General features: G+C 40.9%; 1 protein-coding gene across 1 annotated transcript; it reads left to right on the top strand.

Annotated features, from left to right (window-relative positions):
- Positions 1-8,072: 8,072 nt before the first annotated feature.
- Positions 8,073-19,417, top strand: CHRNA6 (cholinergic receptor nicotinic alpha 6 subunit). Its single transcript, XM_042452226.1, has 6 exons — positions 8,073-8,151; positions 10,994-11,133; positions 12,361-12,405; positions 13,120-13,229; positions 13,325-14,321; positions 19,159-19,417. The coding sequence occupies exons 1-6, from the start codon at positions 8,073-8,075 to the stop codon at positions 19,279-19,281; spliced, it is 1,494 nt and encodes a 497-aa protein (XP_042308160.1). The 3' UTR covers positions 19,282-19,417.
- Positions 19,418-19,715: the final 298 nt, after the last annotated feature.

The raw sequence follows: 19,715 nt of genomic DNA, 5'->3' as shown, positions 1-19,715 counted from the left end.
TATGAACATTTTCCCCCAGTTACTGACAGTGAGCATTAATAATTAAATTAAATGGCTAACCATTTGCTGATCTTTCATGACACTCAAAATGAGAGGCCTGAGGCTGTTGCCTCATTCTATGTAATGTTCGAGCCAGTTCTGGCACCTTGGCTAGAGTAGGAGGCATCATTTACTGATCCTCCTTGGGAAGAAAGATGTCTGGGGTTAGCCTGGGATGCAGCTGCCATTTTGCAGTTCCTGGAATGCCCTGCAATGGAGGACTAGTCCCCCCATCTTTGACACGTAAACCAGTTTCCCGAGCATCATCCTATTGTATCCTGGCTGCAGAAAAAGAACATGTAAATGAGTGGTGAGACTCATGTGTTTCTCCAGATGTTGGGTTGCAAGTCCCAGGTGTCCTAATCAGCATAGCCAATGGTATGGCGTGTTGGGAGCTGGACCTGAACATCTGGAGGGCTCCATGATTCACATTCTGCTAGAAAATGAAATTTTAAACTTTTTCCACAGGTATTGCTTGGACACAGAAGGAAGGGAAGTGAAGATAAGAGGAAGGAATATCAACAGTCTAAGATATGCAGATGACACCATACTACTAGCAGAAAACATCACAGACCTGGAACAGTTACTAAGGATGATCAAAGAAGAAAGTGCAAAGGTGGGCTTAGTGCTGAACATAACAAAAATAACGAGGAAATCAAAATAATGAGAGAGTTCCCATACCTTGGATTAAACATTGATCAGAATGGGGATTGCAGTCAAGAGATCGGAAGAAGACTAGGAATGGGAAAGGCAGGCATGAAAGAACTAGACAAGATCCAAAAGAGTAAAGATATACAACTCAGCTAGTTAGAATCATACAAACCATTGTATTCCCCATTACTATGTATGGAGGCAAGAGCTGGACAGTTAGAACAGTGGATAAGAGGAAAATCAGTTCTTTTTTGTAAATATTTTTTATTAAATTTTTCACTAATCAGTATAAAATACTACACATTTACATCATCATTACTTCCTCTCAACTTTATCAATTCATTATATTTGTCATTTCTTATATTTTTACTTTCTCTTGCCATTTGAAATGTGATGCTGGAGAAGAATGCAGAAGATACTGTGGACACTAAAAAGAAAAAAAATGGGTCTTAGAACAGATCATACCTGAAATCTACCTGGAAGCCAAGATGATAAAGCTGAAATTGTCATACTTTGGCAACATCATGAGAAGGCATGACACATTAGAAAGAACATATGAAATATGGAGGGACGTAGAAAGAGAGGAAGGCCACATGCTAGAGGGACAGACTCTAAGGACCTAAGCAGAGCAGCGGAAGACAAGGAGTCTTGGAAATGTCTCATCCACAGGGCTGCCATGAGTCAAGATTGACTCAAAGGTGGTTAACAATAACAAAAACTGTTGACTCTGGGTTGAGAAGCAGGAGATCTGTCAGCTGGTGTGCACATGATGCCTGTATTGCCAAGTTATATCTTGCAGGTGCGATCAAGCTGTCAGAGATCAAACACTGCAAACACATGTACCACATCACATGCTATGTGAAGTGTCCAGAAATTTCCACCCAGGAGCCACAAATCAAGGACAATGTAACCAAATGTCGACAGTGCACAAACATGTGTCTGAATCCTTTTGACTGTCCCAAATAGAGTAAATTCCTTCAATCAATGAGATCTACATAAATACTGACGTCTTAATTGATTCAATGAATCTACACACCATTAGGATTCTGCCCTTTGGCATTTATTTCCAAAAAGAGCAACCTGGGGAGGGGCTGATTTGGATCTGACTGGAGGGAGGACTTAATCCCTTCTCTATGTACCATTTTTTTCTGATGAGAATCCCTCTCTACTCACTGTAGCTGCTATTTATCCAGAGGAAAAACATATGGGTACCACATATGTTTCTCCTCCTTGGGCAAGAAGCAAATTTGGGGTTAACTCCTTCCCTTCCTACTACAGTTTCGATCTTAGATTCAGGGTAAAGTCAGCCTTTCATACACTAAAAAAAATCCAAAAGAAGTATTAAAATACAGTTGCACTTTTATCATTTGGCTTGGCCCTGAGCCTCTGTAATAAGCTGGAATTATTCCAAACTGAAATTATGTATGGCAGGGTTTGGCAACTCATGGTCCTCCAAATGTTGTTGATTTGTAACTCCTATCATCCCTCAGTGTAGAATATGCTTTTGGGTAGAGCTGATGGGAGTTAGAGTTCAACAATTTCTGGAGGACTGTGCATCCCCCACTCCAACTTTTGCCTTGTATGGTTCCTTGATCATTCAAAGTGTGTGTGTGTGTGTGTGTGTGTGAGTACCTTCTAATCACCTGTCAACCAATGAATTTTGGAGGGTTTTCCTAGGCAAGGAATTCTCAGAGGTGGTTTTGCCAGCGCCTTCCTCTGAAACATAGCCTATAGCACTTGGAATTCGTTGGTCGTCTCCCATCCAAATACTACCCATGACTGACTCTGCTTAGCTTCCAGGATCAGACAGGATCTGGTGTCTGTAGTGTATTTAAGTCCTCAATATATGGGTGGGTGTATATGGCTTGTTAAAGGTTAAATTACAATACTTGATCAAATTACAATACTTGATTGAGCTTCAGGACAAGGGTTGCCAGCAACTCTGATATCATTGTATCAGTGAATTCACTCTAGATTTTATTCCAAATTGAAAGGAGCTGTCCAAGTGCTGAACATGTTTCGGGAATAGATTTTCATACCTTGGGTAGCTCCTTTAAAATCTGGAAGTTGCACTGGCACGCTGATATTGGAACCACCAATGCCATTGTTCAGTGGGGTGGATGTAGGGAGTATATCATGCGGCAGCAGCATAAGACTCCATTGGCACTTGGTCTATATGAATAAAATAACAACGTCACACAATTACACTTTTCATTAGGAATTAAGGCCAAATCATTATTCCGTGTTGTATACTGGTTAGGATGTTACATACTGAGCAAGGTATTGAACCTGGAACAAAGAAACCTGTGGGGTTCAAAAATGTTGTCTTTCGCAAGTAACTATATCTCTTCATAGGACTGTTGTTAAAGATAGAAAGGAACAACTTGTGTGTGCTATTCTAAGCTCTTTGTGTCAAGCAGAGGAGAATACATAGGAATGGGCAGGGAGGGAATAGTGAAAAATGGAGCACGTGGTTAATTTGAGGTTTCAGATGCCTGCAAAGAAAGCGACACTGGCATAGGTTGCTATTAATGTCTAGATTGCCCAGACTCTGTCTTTTAAAATGTATGGAGATTTAGCTCTGTTTTGCCAGTTTGTTTTCTTTTCCATACCCCTCAGCTATCAAAGGTTACTGCCCCAGCTGCTCTTTGCTTACATAAGGCCCAACAGAAGGCTGCTTTGGTCTCTCTGATTATGGATTAGTGTAATAACAATTGTGCATGCAAGAATGTGACAGCTGTGTACTGCTTTCCAGGGCCATCTCAGACTTGTTGTAAAACTACCACCTATCCCAGCTGTGTAATCTGCTGCTTGTTCCTCACAAACTGCCTGGCAGAACAGTCCTGCAGTTTAAAGCTCTCATCCACAATCTAGAACAGAGCTTGGGAAAGTTCTTTTGGGGGGCTGCAACTCACAGACGGCTGTGGTTGTCCTGACTGAGGAATTCTAGGAGGTGTAGTCTAAAAAAATAACTTTTCCAAGCTCTGTTTGGATAGGATGATGAGGAAAATCTCCCCAAATATAACCTGATTGTGGGTTCAAACACAAAAACCAAAGGTCCCAAAGCAATTAAAGCAGGGGTCCTTAACCTGTTGTCCATAGACCCCTAAGAACAAAAGGGAGTTTGTGAACCAAGTGTCAAAAATGGGAAGGAGGTTGGTTCATTTTCCTTTCCATTAATTTGAAAAAAATTATTTATTTTATATTATTTTTATCCCACCTTTCTCCCAAGTTGCCAGGGGAGAAATATATAATTAAAACAACACTTTAAAAAATAATTAAAATAGTCCAATTAAAACAGTAAAAAGTTTTTAAAAATACAACATACAAGTTTAAAAAATGCGTTACTTTGCATATTTTTCCTGGGCAGGGAGTCCATAGATTTCTTTACTCTCAAAATTAATAACTTTCAGGTTGAAGGAATGAACAATGTTGTGATACTTTTCAGTTTGGAATAAACTAGCATGTTTTCATGGTATCCCATGAGAATGAGTAAGGGCACCATAATGGTGAGCTCTTTTTGTAGGCGGTGGGGGTGGCCTGTTTTGCAGATAGCCTTTATGTGAAGGTGCCAGTCTCTGCAAACAGGGACACTGTGAGATGCAGAATGATGCCAGAACCTGAAACGTTCTGCCCAGACTATCTATCTATCTATCTATCTATCTATCTCTCTCTCTCTCTCTCTCTCTATCTATCTATCTTCCTTCCTTCCTTCTTTCCTTCCTTCCTTCCTTCCCTCCCCTACAACCAGAGGCATATGGTGACCCAGTTCTGTTTTAGTACCAGCTCTAAAGGAACTATTCTACAGAATTAAGAGATATAGCCATGTTAGTCTGGAATATCAGTAATGCAAAGGAATCTTGTAGCGCCTTCAAGACTAACTGAGCAAAAGACATTGTAGCCTAAGCTTTTGTAGACTTGGTCTGAAATAGGCCCAAGTGTACGACAGCTTATCGTACAACATCTTTTAGCCTGGGGATAGAGTTCAGTACTCTGGATAGCTTTTTAAAAGACTCAGAGCCCATTCACCTCCACACTGACATGGGAGTCATCAGCTGCCATTGACTACAGCTCCCAGAATCCTCCAGTCACCATGCCTATGGTGTTGCATGTTAGAGGATGCTGGTAGTTGTAATGTTTTGTTGTTGTTGTTGTTGTTGGTAAAAAGGTTTTCCTTCTGCCTAAGCATATCCATTTGTATACAGAACAATGTCTGTAAAGGTCTACAGACTAAAGCTGTCTTATATAAAGATGGTAACCAAATTTCAGGAAGATGTAGTATCACAAGGGCCTGGCTCAAGCTTTGAGCATCTAGCAACAGCAAACAATAGCAAGTATGGTGTGCCCGCATCATATACAGGTGTGCTTTACACAGCTTTCAGCATATGCTGAAAGCTGCACGAGGAGGAAGGGGTGATGCATCCCATTGGGAGTAATGGGGCATGTGCCTGTGGTACGCATGCGCCATCGTGCTGCCACGTGCATGAGCCCAATTCATTTAAATGGGGCTTGAGCATGTGCGGAATTTGCTTTATGCAGGGGAGTCCGGAACAGATCCCCCAGGTAAAGCAAGAGTGCACTGTACATGTCTATACTGCTTATCAGGGTACTTAAGCACTCTCTAAGTAGTTTACTATGTGTAAGCCAATTGCCCTCTACAAGCTGCATATTCATTTTTGCAACCCACAGAAGGATGCAAGGCTGAGTAGACCCTGGAGCTCTGCCTGGGATTGAACCACAACCTTGTGGCTGTGAATGACTGCAGTTCTGGCATTTAACCAGTGCGCCATCAGGGCTCCCTAATTACAGCACAAGAGGGCAAACGTCTTCCTGCCATGCCTTCTTTCTCTTGGGCTGCATACCAGGGACAAAAGGGCTGAAGCCAGTGGCACAGGGTGGCTCCTAGGTCAGTAGAGCAGTGATATCCATTCTGGATTTTAGTCTGAACTTTAAAAAACCTATACAAGAGGCTGAGCCCTACTACCAAAATAGATGCAGCCTCTTGAATAGATCCTTTAAAAGTTGGACTAAAACTCAAGAGAGATGTGCCATCCCATTGACAGGGAAGCCACCAGGGAGTGGGGAAAGAGTAAAAAATGTGAGGGCCATCCTTTCTCTGTGTGTGTCTGTCTTTCTGTCATTGCTTTTCTCTGCCTTGAAGGAATAATATTTATTTATTTATTGCATTTATTGCATTTATATCCCTCCTTTCTCCCAAAATGGGATCCACGTTGGCTTACAATAGTTTAAAAAACAAAGAATTCAACCCTCTGATTTCAGAAGTTAAAAGAGAATTAAATATCCTAGCCAGTATGGTATAGTGTTTTGAGTGTTGGACTACGACTCTGGGAATCCGGGTTTGATTCACCCACTCGACCATGAAACCCACTGGCTCATCTTGGGCAAGTCGCATGCTCTCAGGCTCAGGGGAAAGCAATGGCAAACGTCCTCTGAACAAATCTTGCCAGGAAAATGCCATGATAGGATCTCTTTAGGGTCACCATCTCTATGGCTACCTGTTGCCTACCCCTGGAATACACCATGCCTTCTCATGGTAGCCATCAAATAATGACCTGATTGGTGGACATTACCTCAAAGGTTAATCAGTTGGAAAATGCATAATGAAGATAAGCAGGTAATGGAAAATAGATGCTCTGTACAGAGGGTTGTTACTTAGTTGCAGTGGCATCATTAGAATTGGCATCACCCGGTGCAGTAACTCATGGTGTAACACCCCCCCAATTGACCGTCTTCTATATCTCATAGTACAGAATCCTTAGTAATGCTTTTTGTACTAATGTTATTCATAAATCATAATTCCCGAATATTAATGAATGTAATGGTAATAACTGCAACATAAGCTAGAAAATTAAAATTATATCTTTAAAATTACAATATCATAGGCACAGCCTAAATGTATTCACATGTACATAATTTCATGTGGTTAAAGTGAAAACTTGGTAAGATGTGATGCTTTTAAAGAAAATTAAAAAAATATTTTTAAAAAATTAAAATTAATTTTTAACTTTAATAATAATAATAATAATAATAATAATTTATTTATATCCTGCCCCTCTACAAAATGCAATCGGGGTGGCTTACAACATTTAAACTATACATAGCCAAGTAATTCAATCCCCCCCCCTTAAAATACAGTTAAACAGTAAGAGTTAAAACATGTTAAAAATATGTTAAAATTATTATTATAATAATAACAATAAACAACAATAAATACTGGACAGTGGTCATAGCGAGACATAGCTAGATTTCCATATTTTAGTGGCCAGGAATTCATTCAGGAAAGGCCTGCTGGAAAGTTGAATCTTTTTTTAAACTTGAGGCCTCTGTTTTCTCCTTCCACCTTGCGCTAGGGTTGCCATAATTGTCCACTATTACCAGGACAAAATGTAGGACAAATTCGAGACCAAACTGTAGGACAACTGCAGGACAAAACTCAGCCCAAAATGTAGGACTTTTAAGGTGCTCCATTTTTCTTAAATGCCCTACATTTTGGGCTGAGTTTTGTCCTGCAGTTGTCCTACAGTTTGGTCTAGAATTTGTTCCACATTTTGTCCCTGCCCCACTCTCACCATCTCTTCAGTGTTTTAAAGAGACACAGGCAAACACCACAGCAAAAGGCAAATATTTGGGGAGCAATGGTGTCACCCCCTCAGGGTGTCACCTGGTGCGATTTCCACCCCCGCACTTCCCTAGTGATGCCCCTGTATAGTTGCCAACTTTTTAAAACAGAAGATGCAACTATGAAGTGGACTCTCTCCTACGCTTATTATTTTTTCATCATTCACTTTTTCCTAATACATCTGGCTTCAGATATGGGCAAAGGAGCCCAACCAGTACTAAAGGGCATCACTTGTACCCTGTAGTGTCTCTACAGACAAAATTAAAAAGCGGAAGAGTTGGAAAGACTCAGAGCAACACTGCAGTGCTGCATACAAGCCTCTGAGGAGGACATGGGATGTGCTCTTGCGCTCCCCAGGCCTCTCTGCTGTGCTTCTCCCTCCCTTATTCACACATGCTCCCCTCCATACACACACACACACACACACACACACACACACACTTGTGCAATGTGAAGAGTCTCCTGACATTGGTCTCTTTCGCCTCCTCTTAACTTGCAGATGGTAAAACTCTTTCATCTCTGAAAGGTTTCCTCTTTTTCTTCTTCAAGAGGCTGCTACATTATTTAAAAGCCATCAATGGGGGTATCTGCAGCTCTGGATGGGAAACCAAAATAGTCACTGCAGCAGTACCAGCAACCAAGGGGTCTCATTATTCACCTCCCGGTCTTTTGTTCGGTTCTTCCTAAGCACATTTCTTTGCTCTCTTGAAAGAGAAGGGAGCTGTACGCTTTGCTCTTGACGATGCTTTCGCAGAAATGGTTGGGGGTGCTTTACTTCACTTTCTACTTATGGGCTAATATATCCTTCTTCTTCCTTCAAGGTAAGTTCCTTTTATTTTTGTCCCTACAACCCCCCACCCCCCATCCTATCTATTCATTTCGACATTTGTAATATTGGTGGCTTAATCCTTTTGGCTCCAGCTTAAAAGAAAAGATTTGTGTGCGCTTTTATTATTCTGAATGATGTTTAGGTAGGTGACCCACATACACTCTCCAAAGGGGCTGCTTTCTTTGTCCAAGCAAAGTATGAGGTTGCTATATTTAAGAACTGGTTGGCTTGCTTTGCTGCAGTTTAAATGGAAAGCCTTACCTTGACAGAGAGCAGTTGCACAGCTTGTAATAAAACATCAAATGGAGTATGTTATTTGAAAAGATAAAGTCACTTTAGATTAGAAGGTATGGTCATGTTGGCCTCTGTTCCGCACATCCTGATAAACCTGTGCAGACTTACTTGGGAGTAAATTCAAGCAAAATTGGTAGAACTTATTTCTAAGTCAGCCTGCATAGCACCTGGCTGTCAGTGGCAATTCCGAAATCATTGCCATGCTCAAATGACAAGGGAATTGCAAGGGCTGGATGGGATATCTACAGACTTCTTGTATAAAGTCCTCTAGCCTCTTCACCTACTATCATCAGTCTTGTTGGGCAAACTGTAACCTCCCCCCCCCCATTTGTGATTAATTTCAGAGGAAATTATTTTAGTTAGGGCTGCCAGCATTTTTACGGACCTTGCTCCTGTGTCTTTAACAACAAGACTAACATGCAAAGAATAAAACCTGCAAAGTTTCTTTCTCCCTTAGCAGTGCAGGAAAAGTGATGGGGGGGGGTGAGATTTGCCTGCTGAAATTCACCTTGTTAGGCTGCTGCTAAAAACACAAGATCAGAGCTGGTGTCAACAACAACAGAAACAACAACAACAACAATGTGACAACTTGTGGCTCATGTTTGCAAGTCAGAAATTGCCAAACTTTGTTTGGTCTGCTTCTGTGACTTCAGCAGTGCAATGATGGGGAAAAACCAGGAGCAGAAGCTTTTCACACTATGGAGATCGATATTAATCCCTATTCCGGATAGGTGGAAAAAATGGGGGTGAAACTATATAGACATTTAAATACCACTTGTGCATTATAGCAAAGACGAGGAATCATGTGTCCCTCCATATGTCACTGGTTAGGGCTGCTGGGAGTTGCAACTGGAGGGCCCGATGTTCACCATCCCCGCACTACAAGGCCCAAAAGAGTGCATCCTCTTCCATATGTAGAACTAGGCACAGAGGATTATTTCCACATAATTGGGACCCAAGTGTTTCCAGTAACATAGAGCCAGCATGACATAGTGGTTTGAATGTTGGACTACAACTCTGAAGACCAACTTGGCCATGAAATTCTCTGGGTGACCTTGGACAAGTCACATACTCTCAGGCTCAGGCAATGGCAAACCTCCTTTGAAGACACTTGCCAAGAAAACGCCATGATAGATTTGTCTTAAGGTCAAGTCAGAAATGACTTGAAGGCACACAACAAGAAGAAAAAGGCCAATGCAAATACATTTGTAGATGGAGATGTCCCATCCAACCTTACAAGTAATACATGGAATATGTAAATGAGTGTTTTCTTTCTCAACTTGAAGCATGCACACTAATGCTACAATTTTTTTTGTAGAAAAACAATTTTTTAGGAATAATTGCATATAACTGGAATGTTGTTAGCTCTCTGCCTTGGCCCCCCCCCAATGATTCAAATATGAATTGCAGCCATCATTGAGGGGGGGGGACACAAAAAGTTTCTTTTTGTGGTAAAGCAAACAAAGTGATAACACATACATATATAAAACAAGTATGCGAGTTGTTGTCAGCCATAGGAGTACAGAGTCTTATGTTCATTGCACCAGTCAGTTAGCCATGTCCTTTCCCAGGATACTCTGATCATTTCCCCTCATATCAGGATTCTGTCCACTGAGCCCAAAGTCACATGCTCTCAGCCTCAGGGGAAGGTAATAGTAAACCTTCTCTGAACAAATCTTGCCAAGAAAACCCTTAGGGTCACCATAAGTTGGAAATGACTTGAAGGCACACAACAACAAACAAAAGCAGTTTCTGGGTAGTTATCTAAGGCAGCTCAATATACACCACATCACAGCAGCCTGCAGATTTACCAAAGCTGGGATAACTGTGCTCAGGCTATTTCTAGTTCTCTAAGAGGAACCATAGATGGTTCAGGAAATGGTAGAAGGCAAAACCAGTCACAACTTCCACTCTTGCACCTCTACTGGAAAGGCTGTATTAAGGAACAAGGCCAGATCGTGTCCAAGATCCAATGTTCTGGGGAAGTTAGGTTTTGGACTACAGCTCCTAGAATTCCCTAGCCAGACTTGACACTGACCAAGCAGAATGGCAGAAGTCTGAGTGTGTTAGCCCCAAAAAGTAATGCTCTGGTTGTTTACAGGGAGTGCAATCCCACTGAAAGCAGGTTGCTCACCACCTTTCTGAGCAAAAGTACTTCATTCACATGTGCAAGCCATCACAAAATGAGATTCAGTTTATATGCACATGTGAATTAGGACATTGTTTAGCCAGCTAGGTCTGTAGCCTTGCCACTGATATTGATACTGTTACTTCTATAAATCCCTAACTAATTGCCATTTTTCTTGACTGCATGTTTCGTACTATGACCAAACGTCTTACTATGGAAGAATAAGTTGGTGGTTCCTCAAGCATCAATTTAGCTTGCAGCATTTAGCATTATAGCATGATCTTTAAAACTATTTGTGCTATTTGGTGTTAAGTGATAAATGTCTAATTATTCGGATACTGATCTCCATTCCATTCCATTTCCTTGCCTTGTCTACGCTGATAACTTCTTGTGTTTCTTTTTCCCCACACAGGTTGTTTGGCATGTAAATCCGAAGAAAGGCTGTTTCATAAACTGTTCTCCCGTTACAACCAGTATATCAGACCTGTGGAAAATGTGTCTGATCCAGTTACAGTGCATTTTGAGGTGGCAATTACCCAACTTGCAAATGTGGTAAGGCTAAAGTTGGAGGGCCACTCAAGTACTCCTGGGATTAAGGGTGCAGGACCCTGATGAAATTGGAAAACCTCAAATAAAAAAATAATATTTTTTGCCCAGAGAACAGCTCTCTAGGAACCTTTAGGTCCTCCAGTGCAACTCTATGGTCAACCTCTGGCAGAGGTTGATCATAGAATCACACTGGAGGGCCTACAAATGCCTAGAGAAGTGGTTTTTTTTCCTAGAATCTCTAGGTCTTCCAGTGTGATTCTATGGTCAACGTCCTCAGAGTTGTGTTGGAGTACCTAGAAATTTCTAAAGAGAGCATATTAATCAAATCCACAGATAATCAAATTAGCAAACATCAGAGCTGCAAATGTGAAGAGCTGACTACATAAATTCCTAAAGTCACATTATTCATCTCCCATCTTAAGAGGGACTAGGAGACCCCTGCATGCATGGAGCTCTGTGTTTGCAGTTGAGTTCCTGGGGAACTTTTGTTTATTATGTCTATGTTCAGAAACCCTTTATCTGTATCTATTCACTTTTTATATTGTTCAGAAGTGGGGGGAAATCTGCTAGGCAACACCACCAGTATTACGACTCTTACGGTTCTTCACTATTCGAGTAGTTGTGAAGACCTCTTTCTATATTGCTACTATGGCTTCTTCCCAACCTCTCTCATAGCAACAGAACCTTACAGGCAAAGCCAGCCACACAGGTCCTTCCCACTTTGTCATTGTACTATGTCTGATAATAGGTGGAAAGGACAGATGGGGATACTGAAGTACACAAATCTATGAAATCACCAAAGTACAGTATATCAATTCTTCAGAAGTTCACTTGTGGACATCTCTGATCAGTGAGCTTAGAGGTTAATGAAATTCTCCTTTAAAAGACAAAAACAAATATAATTTGAAAAGAACAATGTGATATGGTTACTTTTTGTGCATTCCATTGTGAATCAATGACATGATAGATGTTTGTTATGGCTATACTGGCTGTAGTCCAATGTATCTAGAGACTATGAGATTGGAGAGGACTGATGTATAGCATCTACACTTGAATGTGTTGATCTCTACCTCTACTCTGTGGAGGGTCCACATCTCCTCATCTCTTCTGATGCCCTTCCTCAAACTCCCACTGCATCCAGGTCTGATTACATCCTAGGCTAAGGAAAAGCATGAAACAATCTTATAACAACTCTGCAGGACTACAATATTGGCCTTTTTCTATCCATAGGATGAAGTCAACCAGATTATGGAAACCAACCTCTGGCTGCGACATGTAAGTAAAACCTTGTCTACAGTACCGCTGGGCTTTATAAGTATGACTATGATAGGAATTATTGTCCTAAAAGACACCTCAGTAAAAAGAAACAGTGATCCATCTAGAGATGGTCAGTATATACATAATAAAAAGCCCCCTAAAAATAACTTTTTTTCTTGGTTCCACACCAATAATTGTCTAGGTTTCACCACACATTTGTGTTGATATAATATGTATGCCTTCTGTTGTGTGTAAAGAGGCCTTGATATAGTTACAGGAAGCATTTCTTATTAACTTCCATTGGGCCTGTACAGACATGCCAAAATAAAGCTGCTTTGGGTCACTTTAGAGATATGCTGTTTAAATGATGCATGTGTCTTAAGAGTCCGGAAGCCATGCCAAAGCCACACTCCAATCCGTAGGACACATGCATCAGCATTTAAACAGCATACCTCCCAAAGTGACCCGAAGCAGCTTTATTTTGGCATGTCTGTATGAGGCTGAATCTGTGTCAACTATCATGGCCATGATGGCTGGGGAATCTGAGACTTGTAGTACAAAAAAGAAATTGTTCCATGTTAAACCCAGTATCATTCCCACTTTTAGCAAACAAATACGTTTGGAGTGAGAAAAGAAGCATTTTCAGAAAAGCCCTGAGAATCAAGTGTTCATATGTGGTGAATTTCTGGGACTAAAATGCCCATGATTATTGTTTTTTTCTTCTCTTTTTAGATTTGGAATGACTATAAACTGAGGTGGAATCCAGTGGAATTTGAGGGGATTGAGTTTGTCCGGGTACCAGCAGATAAAATTTGGAAACCTGATATTGTGCTGTACAACAAGTAAGAGCTGGTTTCAAAGCATTTTTTTTACAATGTTGTTTTTGTGTTTGTGTTGAACAACACAATCTTAATCTGTCTTTTGTTTCTATTTCCAGTGCTGTTGGAGATTTCCAAGTGGAAGGACGGACCAAAGCTCTTCTCAAATACGATGGCACGATCACATGGACACCACCTGCCATTTTTAAAAGCTCCTGTCCTATGGATATTACCTTCTTCCCCTTTGACCATCAGAACTGTTCACTAAAATTTGGATCCTGGACTTACGACAAAGCTAAAATTGACCTTCTGATTATTGGTTCCAAAGTGGATATGAATGATTTTTGGGAGAACAGCGAATGGGAAATAGTTGATGCTTCTGGCTACAAACACGACATCAAATACAACTGCTGTGAGGAGATCTATACTGATATAACTTATTCCTTTTATATCCGAAGGCTGCCCATGTTTTACACTATTAATCTGATCATCCCCTGCCTGTTTATTTCATTCCTGACTGTATTAGTTTTTTACCTGCCATCTGACTGCGGAGAGAAAGTGACCTTGTGCATCTCTGTCCTACTTTCCTTAACTGTTTTCCTCTTGGTAATCACAGAGACAATTCCCTCTACTTCTCTGGTAATCCCACTAGTGGGAGAATACCTGCTGTTCACCATGATATTTGTGACGCTCTCCATCGTTGTCACTGTGTTTGTACTGAACATCCACTACAGGACTCCGACAACTCACTCTATGCCTAAGTGGGTCAAAACTGTTTTCCTCAGTCTTCTGCCCAAAGTTTTGATGATGAAGAGACCCATACAGAAACACATTGAAACCCAACTTGAAAAAACCAAAACAGGCAGTGACCCAAAAGCCACAAAATCCAGCAAGCAAAAAGCTGATAACTCGGGAGAAGTGAAAGTCTCCAGTGAGCACAGGTGCTGCCACTGTGACAAACTCAGTGAACCAGCTGCGGGTAAGAAAAGGAGACCAAGCCACCAGTCTGCAAAGTGGGCGGCTGAGCAAATCGAATACTCCCCAGAGGTCAAAGAAGTCATTAGCAGTGTTCAGTTCATTGCAGAAAACATGCGGAGTCAGAATAAGACCAAAGAGGTAAGTCAGAATTATACCAAAGAGATCCAGTGTCTGATTATGAATTTGGACTGCAGAGGAGTTTAACTGGTTCTTATTTCAATGAGCCAAGGTCTGGTTAAGGCCATGGGACAATTTTAGAATAAAGTTTTCTATTTATTCTGGGAATGGTGAGTAGGGCTTCTGCCAAACTACAGAATTAATGCAGTTTGACACTAATTTAACTGTCATGCCTCCATCCTGTGGAATCCTGGGGTTTGTAATCTTATGAAGCATCAGCAGTCTTTGACAGAGAAGTCAATATATCACAAAAGAACAATCCCAGAGTTCCATAGTATTGGGCCATGGCAGTTAAAATGGGGTCAAAATGCAATAAATCTACAGTGTTGTTGTTGTCGTCGTCATTGTTGTGTGCCTTCAAATCATTTCTGACATATGACAACCCTAAGGCAAACCTATCATGGGGTTTTCTTCACGAGATTTGTTCAGAGGGGTCACCCAGTGAGTTTCATGGCTGAGCTGGGAATCAAACCCTGGTCTCCAGAGTCATAGTTCAACACACAAACCACTACGCCATGGAGCAGCTGAAAGATCTTCATGGGTGGATCTATGTTTAGATCTGCAACATCTGTGAGACTAATGGCCTCATCCCATGCTTTTCACTCAATAACTCAAGTAACACATAAAATATTGATGATAACAGAAGCATCAAGAGATTCAGAATGTATCCTGAGAAGAAGAGGAATTAAGCTATACCTTTTTTTCCTTCAGCACTGGGCCCCCTAATCAGTGACAGCCCTTGAGCCATTACAACAGTTGAACCTTTGAAAATCCAGCCCTGAACGGACCTAAATCCAATCGCTAATCCCATCTATCATATCATAAGACTTTATCACACGGGGAAAAGTGGGTGTTTAAACGGTCATTATCCTGTGAAAGTTGCACAATCATAATGAAGATTTTCACACAATTTTGCAATTCAAGAGGATTTATCCCAGCAACAACCAGGTAATAACCAGCAACAAATGATTCATGGGGAAATCCTGTGAATGATTTGTTGCTTGTTATTATTACCTGGTTATTCCCGGGATAAATCCTCTTTAATTGTGATGGGTGTGAAAATCTTCCTGCAATTGCATTACTTTCCCAGGATAATGACTGTTTAAACCCCCAATTTCCCCTCCAATTCCTCCCCATTGTGATAAACTCCATAGACCAGTTGAACCAATTGCTGAATGGTAAATCAATAGTTACATAAATTCCTTTGATTCAGTGGGCCTACTCAAGATGGGACTTGCGATTGGGTTTAGGCCTTTTCCCCTACTGGAGATGCCAGGGATTGAACCTGAGATCCTTTGCAGGTAAAATGGGCACCATTTTACACCATCTCTCAATCTATTGTGTGCTTTTAAACAAGAAGCACTTGGTGTTTTATGTTTCCTTGAAGTTTATATAGAATGTGGCATAACTGGGATTTAACCTCAGTGGTATTCATGAACAGTTATTGTAATGTTAATAATGCAATTATTCTGGAAGCTGCTGGATAGAGAGTTTCCTATAGTTTCAACAGAAATGAAGGATGCACCTCAGGGAGAAACACTGTGATTTTATGTAAGCAGTCATACCAGGAAAGCTTTTCCATTTTAGAAAGAAATTGCTTAAGGGTAAGCAGTCAACAAGCTTTAGAAGACGGGCATCCTTTTCGGCCCGTCTGGACTGGTCTATAGACAAGTATATACAGTACCTTGACTTTGGGTTCTTTGATCCTTAAGGCACTTATCTTTTAGGATTATTCAACACTGTCACCCCAAACTGAAAAGGTCCCTTTCTGCAAAGTTTGTGGTGCAAACATTCTGTTGATAACAAGTTAGTTTCCTGAGCATTTGGGTTGTTCATGGGTACCAGATGAACCAGTCACGGATGGAGACTTCACTTGCAAACGTATGATACAATGTCAGGAGCCGACCTTCAGCAAAGGTGCTATAAGCAAAAGGCTGAATGCCTGACAAGATTAAGCATTCCTATTTTAAATCAGCATAAAGCTTTCCATTAGAGTAGCAACCTGGAAAAAAAGGTGAGCTCCTCCATCTTTAACTGTTCCATAGAGAAGAGAATTTCAACACCTATATCTCATATGACAAGCTGACCCTTCTGAAAGTCTTACTTCCACACAACTTATTAAAGGTACAGGAGCCTTTTGCTCTTCTCAGTCTGGCCTTCCTACCTCCCATCCAAAATACGTCCTGCCAATATGATAGCTGAATTAATTTGAACATTTTGACTATTTTGGTTTTTCCAAAAGAAGACTAATGGTGTATTATACTGTATGTACCCAGGCTACCATTTATTAGTGAAATTTTAGAATAATATGGATGCAATCAGGCTGTAAGCCAGTTCGATGTTTTGATTTGTTAGGAATGAGTAATGATGGGTGAGCATTTTGTTTCAGTTCACTTTTATCAGTGTACTTAAATTCACAAAATTCAATTGTGGGAGAAAACAAAATGGTTGCATTTACCCAGCTCCATTCTTCTCCTGTGATAGGATTGCCAGAATGAAAACGGAAGACAGCTCTTATACCTTTAATAATTGTGTGAAAAAAGGAATTTCGGCAGGTGTTAGTTGTGATGTAACCAGGTAAGAAGCAACACCTGCTGAAATTCTCTCTTCTGTACAGACATGAAAGATACAAGAACTGTCTCCAGTTTTTGGTCTGAAAACCCTACTCATGTCCCTCTTCCTCAGATTTCTACTATTTTCTGTTATTTCTGCAAGAGTGGGGAAAGGGGTGTCTTGTGGGTTGCATGCGATTTCCTCCAAGGAACCCCTTGGAGGTGCCTACCTCTACCCCTACCATTGTTTCCCCCCACTAAAAATGTATTTAAGGGAATGTAGGAAATTCTGTCTTATTTTTGTCCCTTGGGATGTTTTAGACCCAGAAGATCCATATATGTAACTAGGCAGTAAACTGGAACTTCAGGTTTGCTTCCTGGTTAAATAAAGATCCTTTCTGGGCCTAAATCAGCCCAGAGGAAGCTAGACATCTGAAGGGACATGTGGGGCATTTTTAGTTTAAAAACCAGAAGAACAAGTTCAAGATCCTAAAGAGTCAGTGTCCTGTTTCCCTAGATTTGTTCCTCCAGATCTCAAAACACTCAGTGCAACATCCTAACCATTTTGCTCTTATTTCATACCTTCCAATATTTCCATATCTTCTAACTGTCCTCTTTTGGAAGGGACATTGCCATATAGTCATCTGCACTATCACTTTCTAAGCTGATTTTTTTTTAAGTCCCAGTTTTTCTCTCTTCCTCTCACTTTTCTCCTTTGGCCTCAACTTATTTCAATTAAACTCAGTTTACAGCAACTGAAGTAGGTGTTTGTAGTGGGGCCTTTACCATATTTATAGTGGGCCCTTTCTGGTGCATGGTTCTTAGCAGGTGCCTGGAAGTGCTGATCGCAAGGTGGCTATTGCCTGGCAGCAAAAGGATAAAGGGTGAAGATGGGCACATATAATGCAAAGTAGCAGCTAGCAATGTTTATTCATAAACGTACATATCATTTGGTGAGCACTTTGCTTGTCAAAGTACAGTGTGTCACAGGATTATATTTAGAAGTAAACAATGGTTTTTAAAATGATACTCAGCAACTGCGCTAATGCTTTTGAGATTTAAATAGCTAAATATTTCATGTTCTTAGCTTAGGCACTAACTCTTAGGAGTTCTGCAGGGACAAAGGCTTTCATCTCAAGATGGTGTTCAGTCAATGAAGCTCTATTGAGTTCTGCAGAGATATGATGATGGTAGGAACTATCCCAACAGATAGCTGAAAGTGCAGCTTTAGAGCCAAGTCTCGATTATGAATTGTAATAATAAACTGTAATGCAGGAGCCCAGCAAGACCAAGGTCTTTGCAATACTGGAATTACTGGTTTTTTTTTCCTAATGCGGGGTTGGCGACCATTTTGCTCCGTATAATGAGCTCTTTAAAGAGCAACAATTTACTGTAAAACTAGGGAATACTGTAGTTACTGTTTCTCTGTAAGGGGAAAACTGAAATTAACACCACCCTAACTGTAACATATGGGTCAGGGCATGGTAGGAATAAGTGTGGCTATCCTTAATTCATAGATCTACGTACAAAATGAAATTCTGGCAGATCTCTGGCAGACATTTTACACCAAGAGTCAGCATCTGCAGACCTATTTGGCCAAATATGGACTATGAATTAGTTCTCTTTGCATCCCCAATCACCAGCTCCACAGATGAGTATTGGTAAACTAATGGGATTTGAGTACAGACGTTTTAGCATGAGGTTTTGACCAGCTATTTCTCAGTCACTTCATTACACTACAATAATCTGTTACAGAGCCAGTGTGATATAGTGGCTGGAGTAGTGGACTAGGACCCCAGGACACTAGGGTTTGAATTCCTGCTCAGCCATGGAAACGTACTGGGTTACCTTGGGCATGTCACATTCTCTTGGCCTCAGAGGAAAGCAAAGACAAAACCCCTTCTGAACAAATCTTGCCAAGAAAACCTCATGATAGGGTCACCCTAGGGACATCATAGTTCAGAAACAACTTGAAAGTGCACAAAAACAAAAAACCCTATGATAGAGTTGCCATAATTCATATTCACCTTAAGGGTGCATAGTAACAAAATACATTATCCTTTAAGTTGCTAGTCTACTAATATGAATCAATTAAAAAATCACTAATGTTTGTGTGTGCATTTAGTGACCTACCAGCCTACAGTGGGCATGCTCTCGCAATGTGATATTGTTTTACTATATGCAAACAGTTGGATCGACTCTGTCTCTACTACATAGAATATTATCTATCTTCTTGTGTATTGCAGGTGGAAGATGACTGGAAATATGTCGCCATGGTAATTGACAGAGTGTTCCTGTGGGTGTTCATCATTCTCTGTGTATTTGGGACTGCAGGATTGTTCCTACAGCCATTGATAGCAGACACATAATTTGCTTTTATTTGGTCACTTCAAATTAGACCTCTGCCCTCACACATTTTCCAGTCTTATGTTTGAGTCACTCATGTGCAACAATTACAGAGCAGAGCTGGAGAAACTGTGGTTCTCCACAAGTTGCTCAACTCTAGATCCCATCAGTCCTAGTCAACCTGTCAAATAGTGAGGTACAATGGGAGTAGAAGTTCATCAGTACGTGGAGGGCATATATTTATTACAATTTGGTTTTTCACCTTGGACCCTGAGAGCAATATTTTCTTCTTTGTCTCCTCACAACGCATTAAGTCACCCTCTCCGCAACCTATCACCCTCCTAATATGTTGGACTGCAACCTGCATCATCCTCAGACAGCATGGAGGATGGTGGAAACTGAAGCCCAACATACCTGAAGAGTGGCAGGTTAAGGAAAGCTGTGTTAAGCCTCCAGC

This window comes from Sceloporus undulatus, chromosome 2, assembly GCF_019175285.1.
Source record: "Sceloporus undulatus isolate JIND9_A2432 ecotype Alabama chromosome 2, SceUnd_v1.1, whole genome shotgun sequence".
Classification (NCBI taxonomy): Eukaryota; Metazoa; Chordata; class Lepidosauria; order Squamata; family Phrynosomatidae; genus Sceloporus; species Sceloporus undulatus.
The sequence above is the reverse complement of the archived record's forward strand: the minus strand, read 5'-3'. Positions and strand labels throughout refer to the sequence as shown.

Coding starts and splice junctions, on each gene's coding strand:
- CHRNA6 (XM_042452226.1), top strand. CDS start 8,073: ATGCTTTCGCAGAAATGGTTGGGGGTGCTTTACTTCACTTTCTACTTA. Junction 8,152..10,993: donor ATCCTTCTTCTTCCTTCAAG/GTAAGTTCCTTT, acceptor TTCCCCACACAG/GTTGTTTGGCATGTAAATCC. Junction 12,406..13,119: donor CCAACCTCTGGCTGCGACAT/GTAAGTAAAACC, acceptor TTCTCTTTTTAG/ATTTGGAATGACTATAAACT.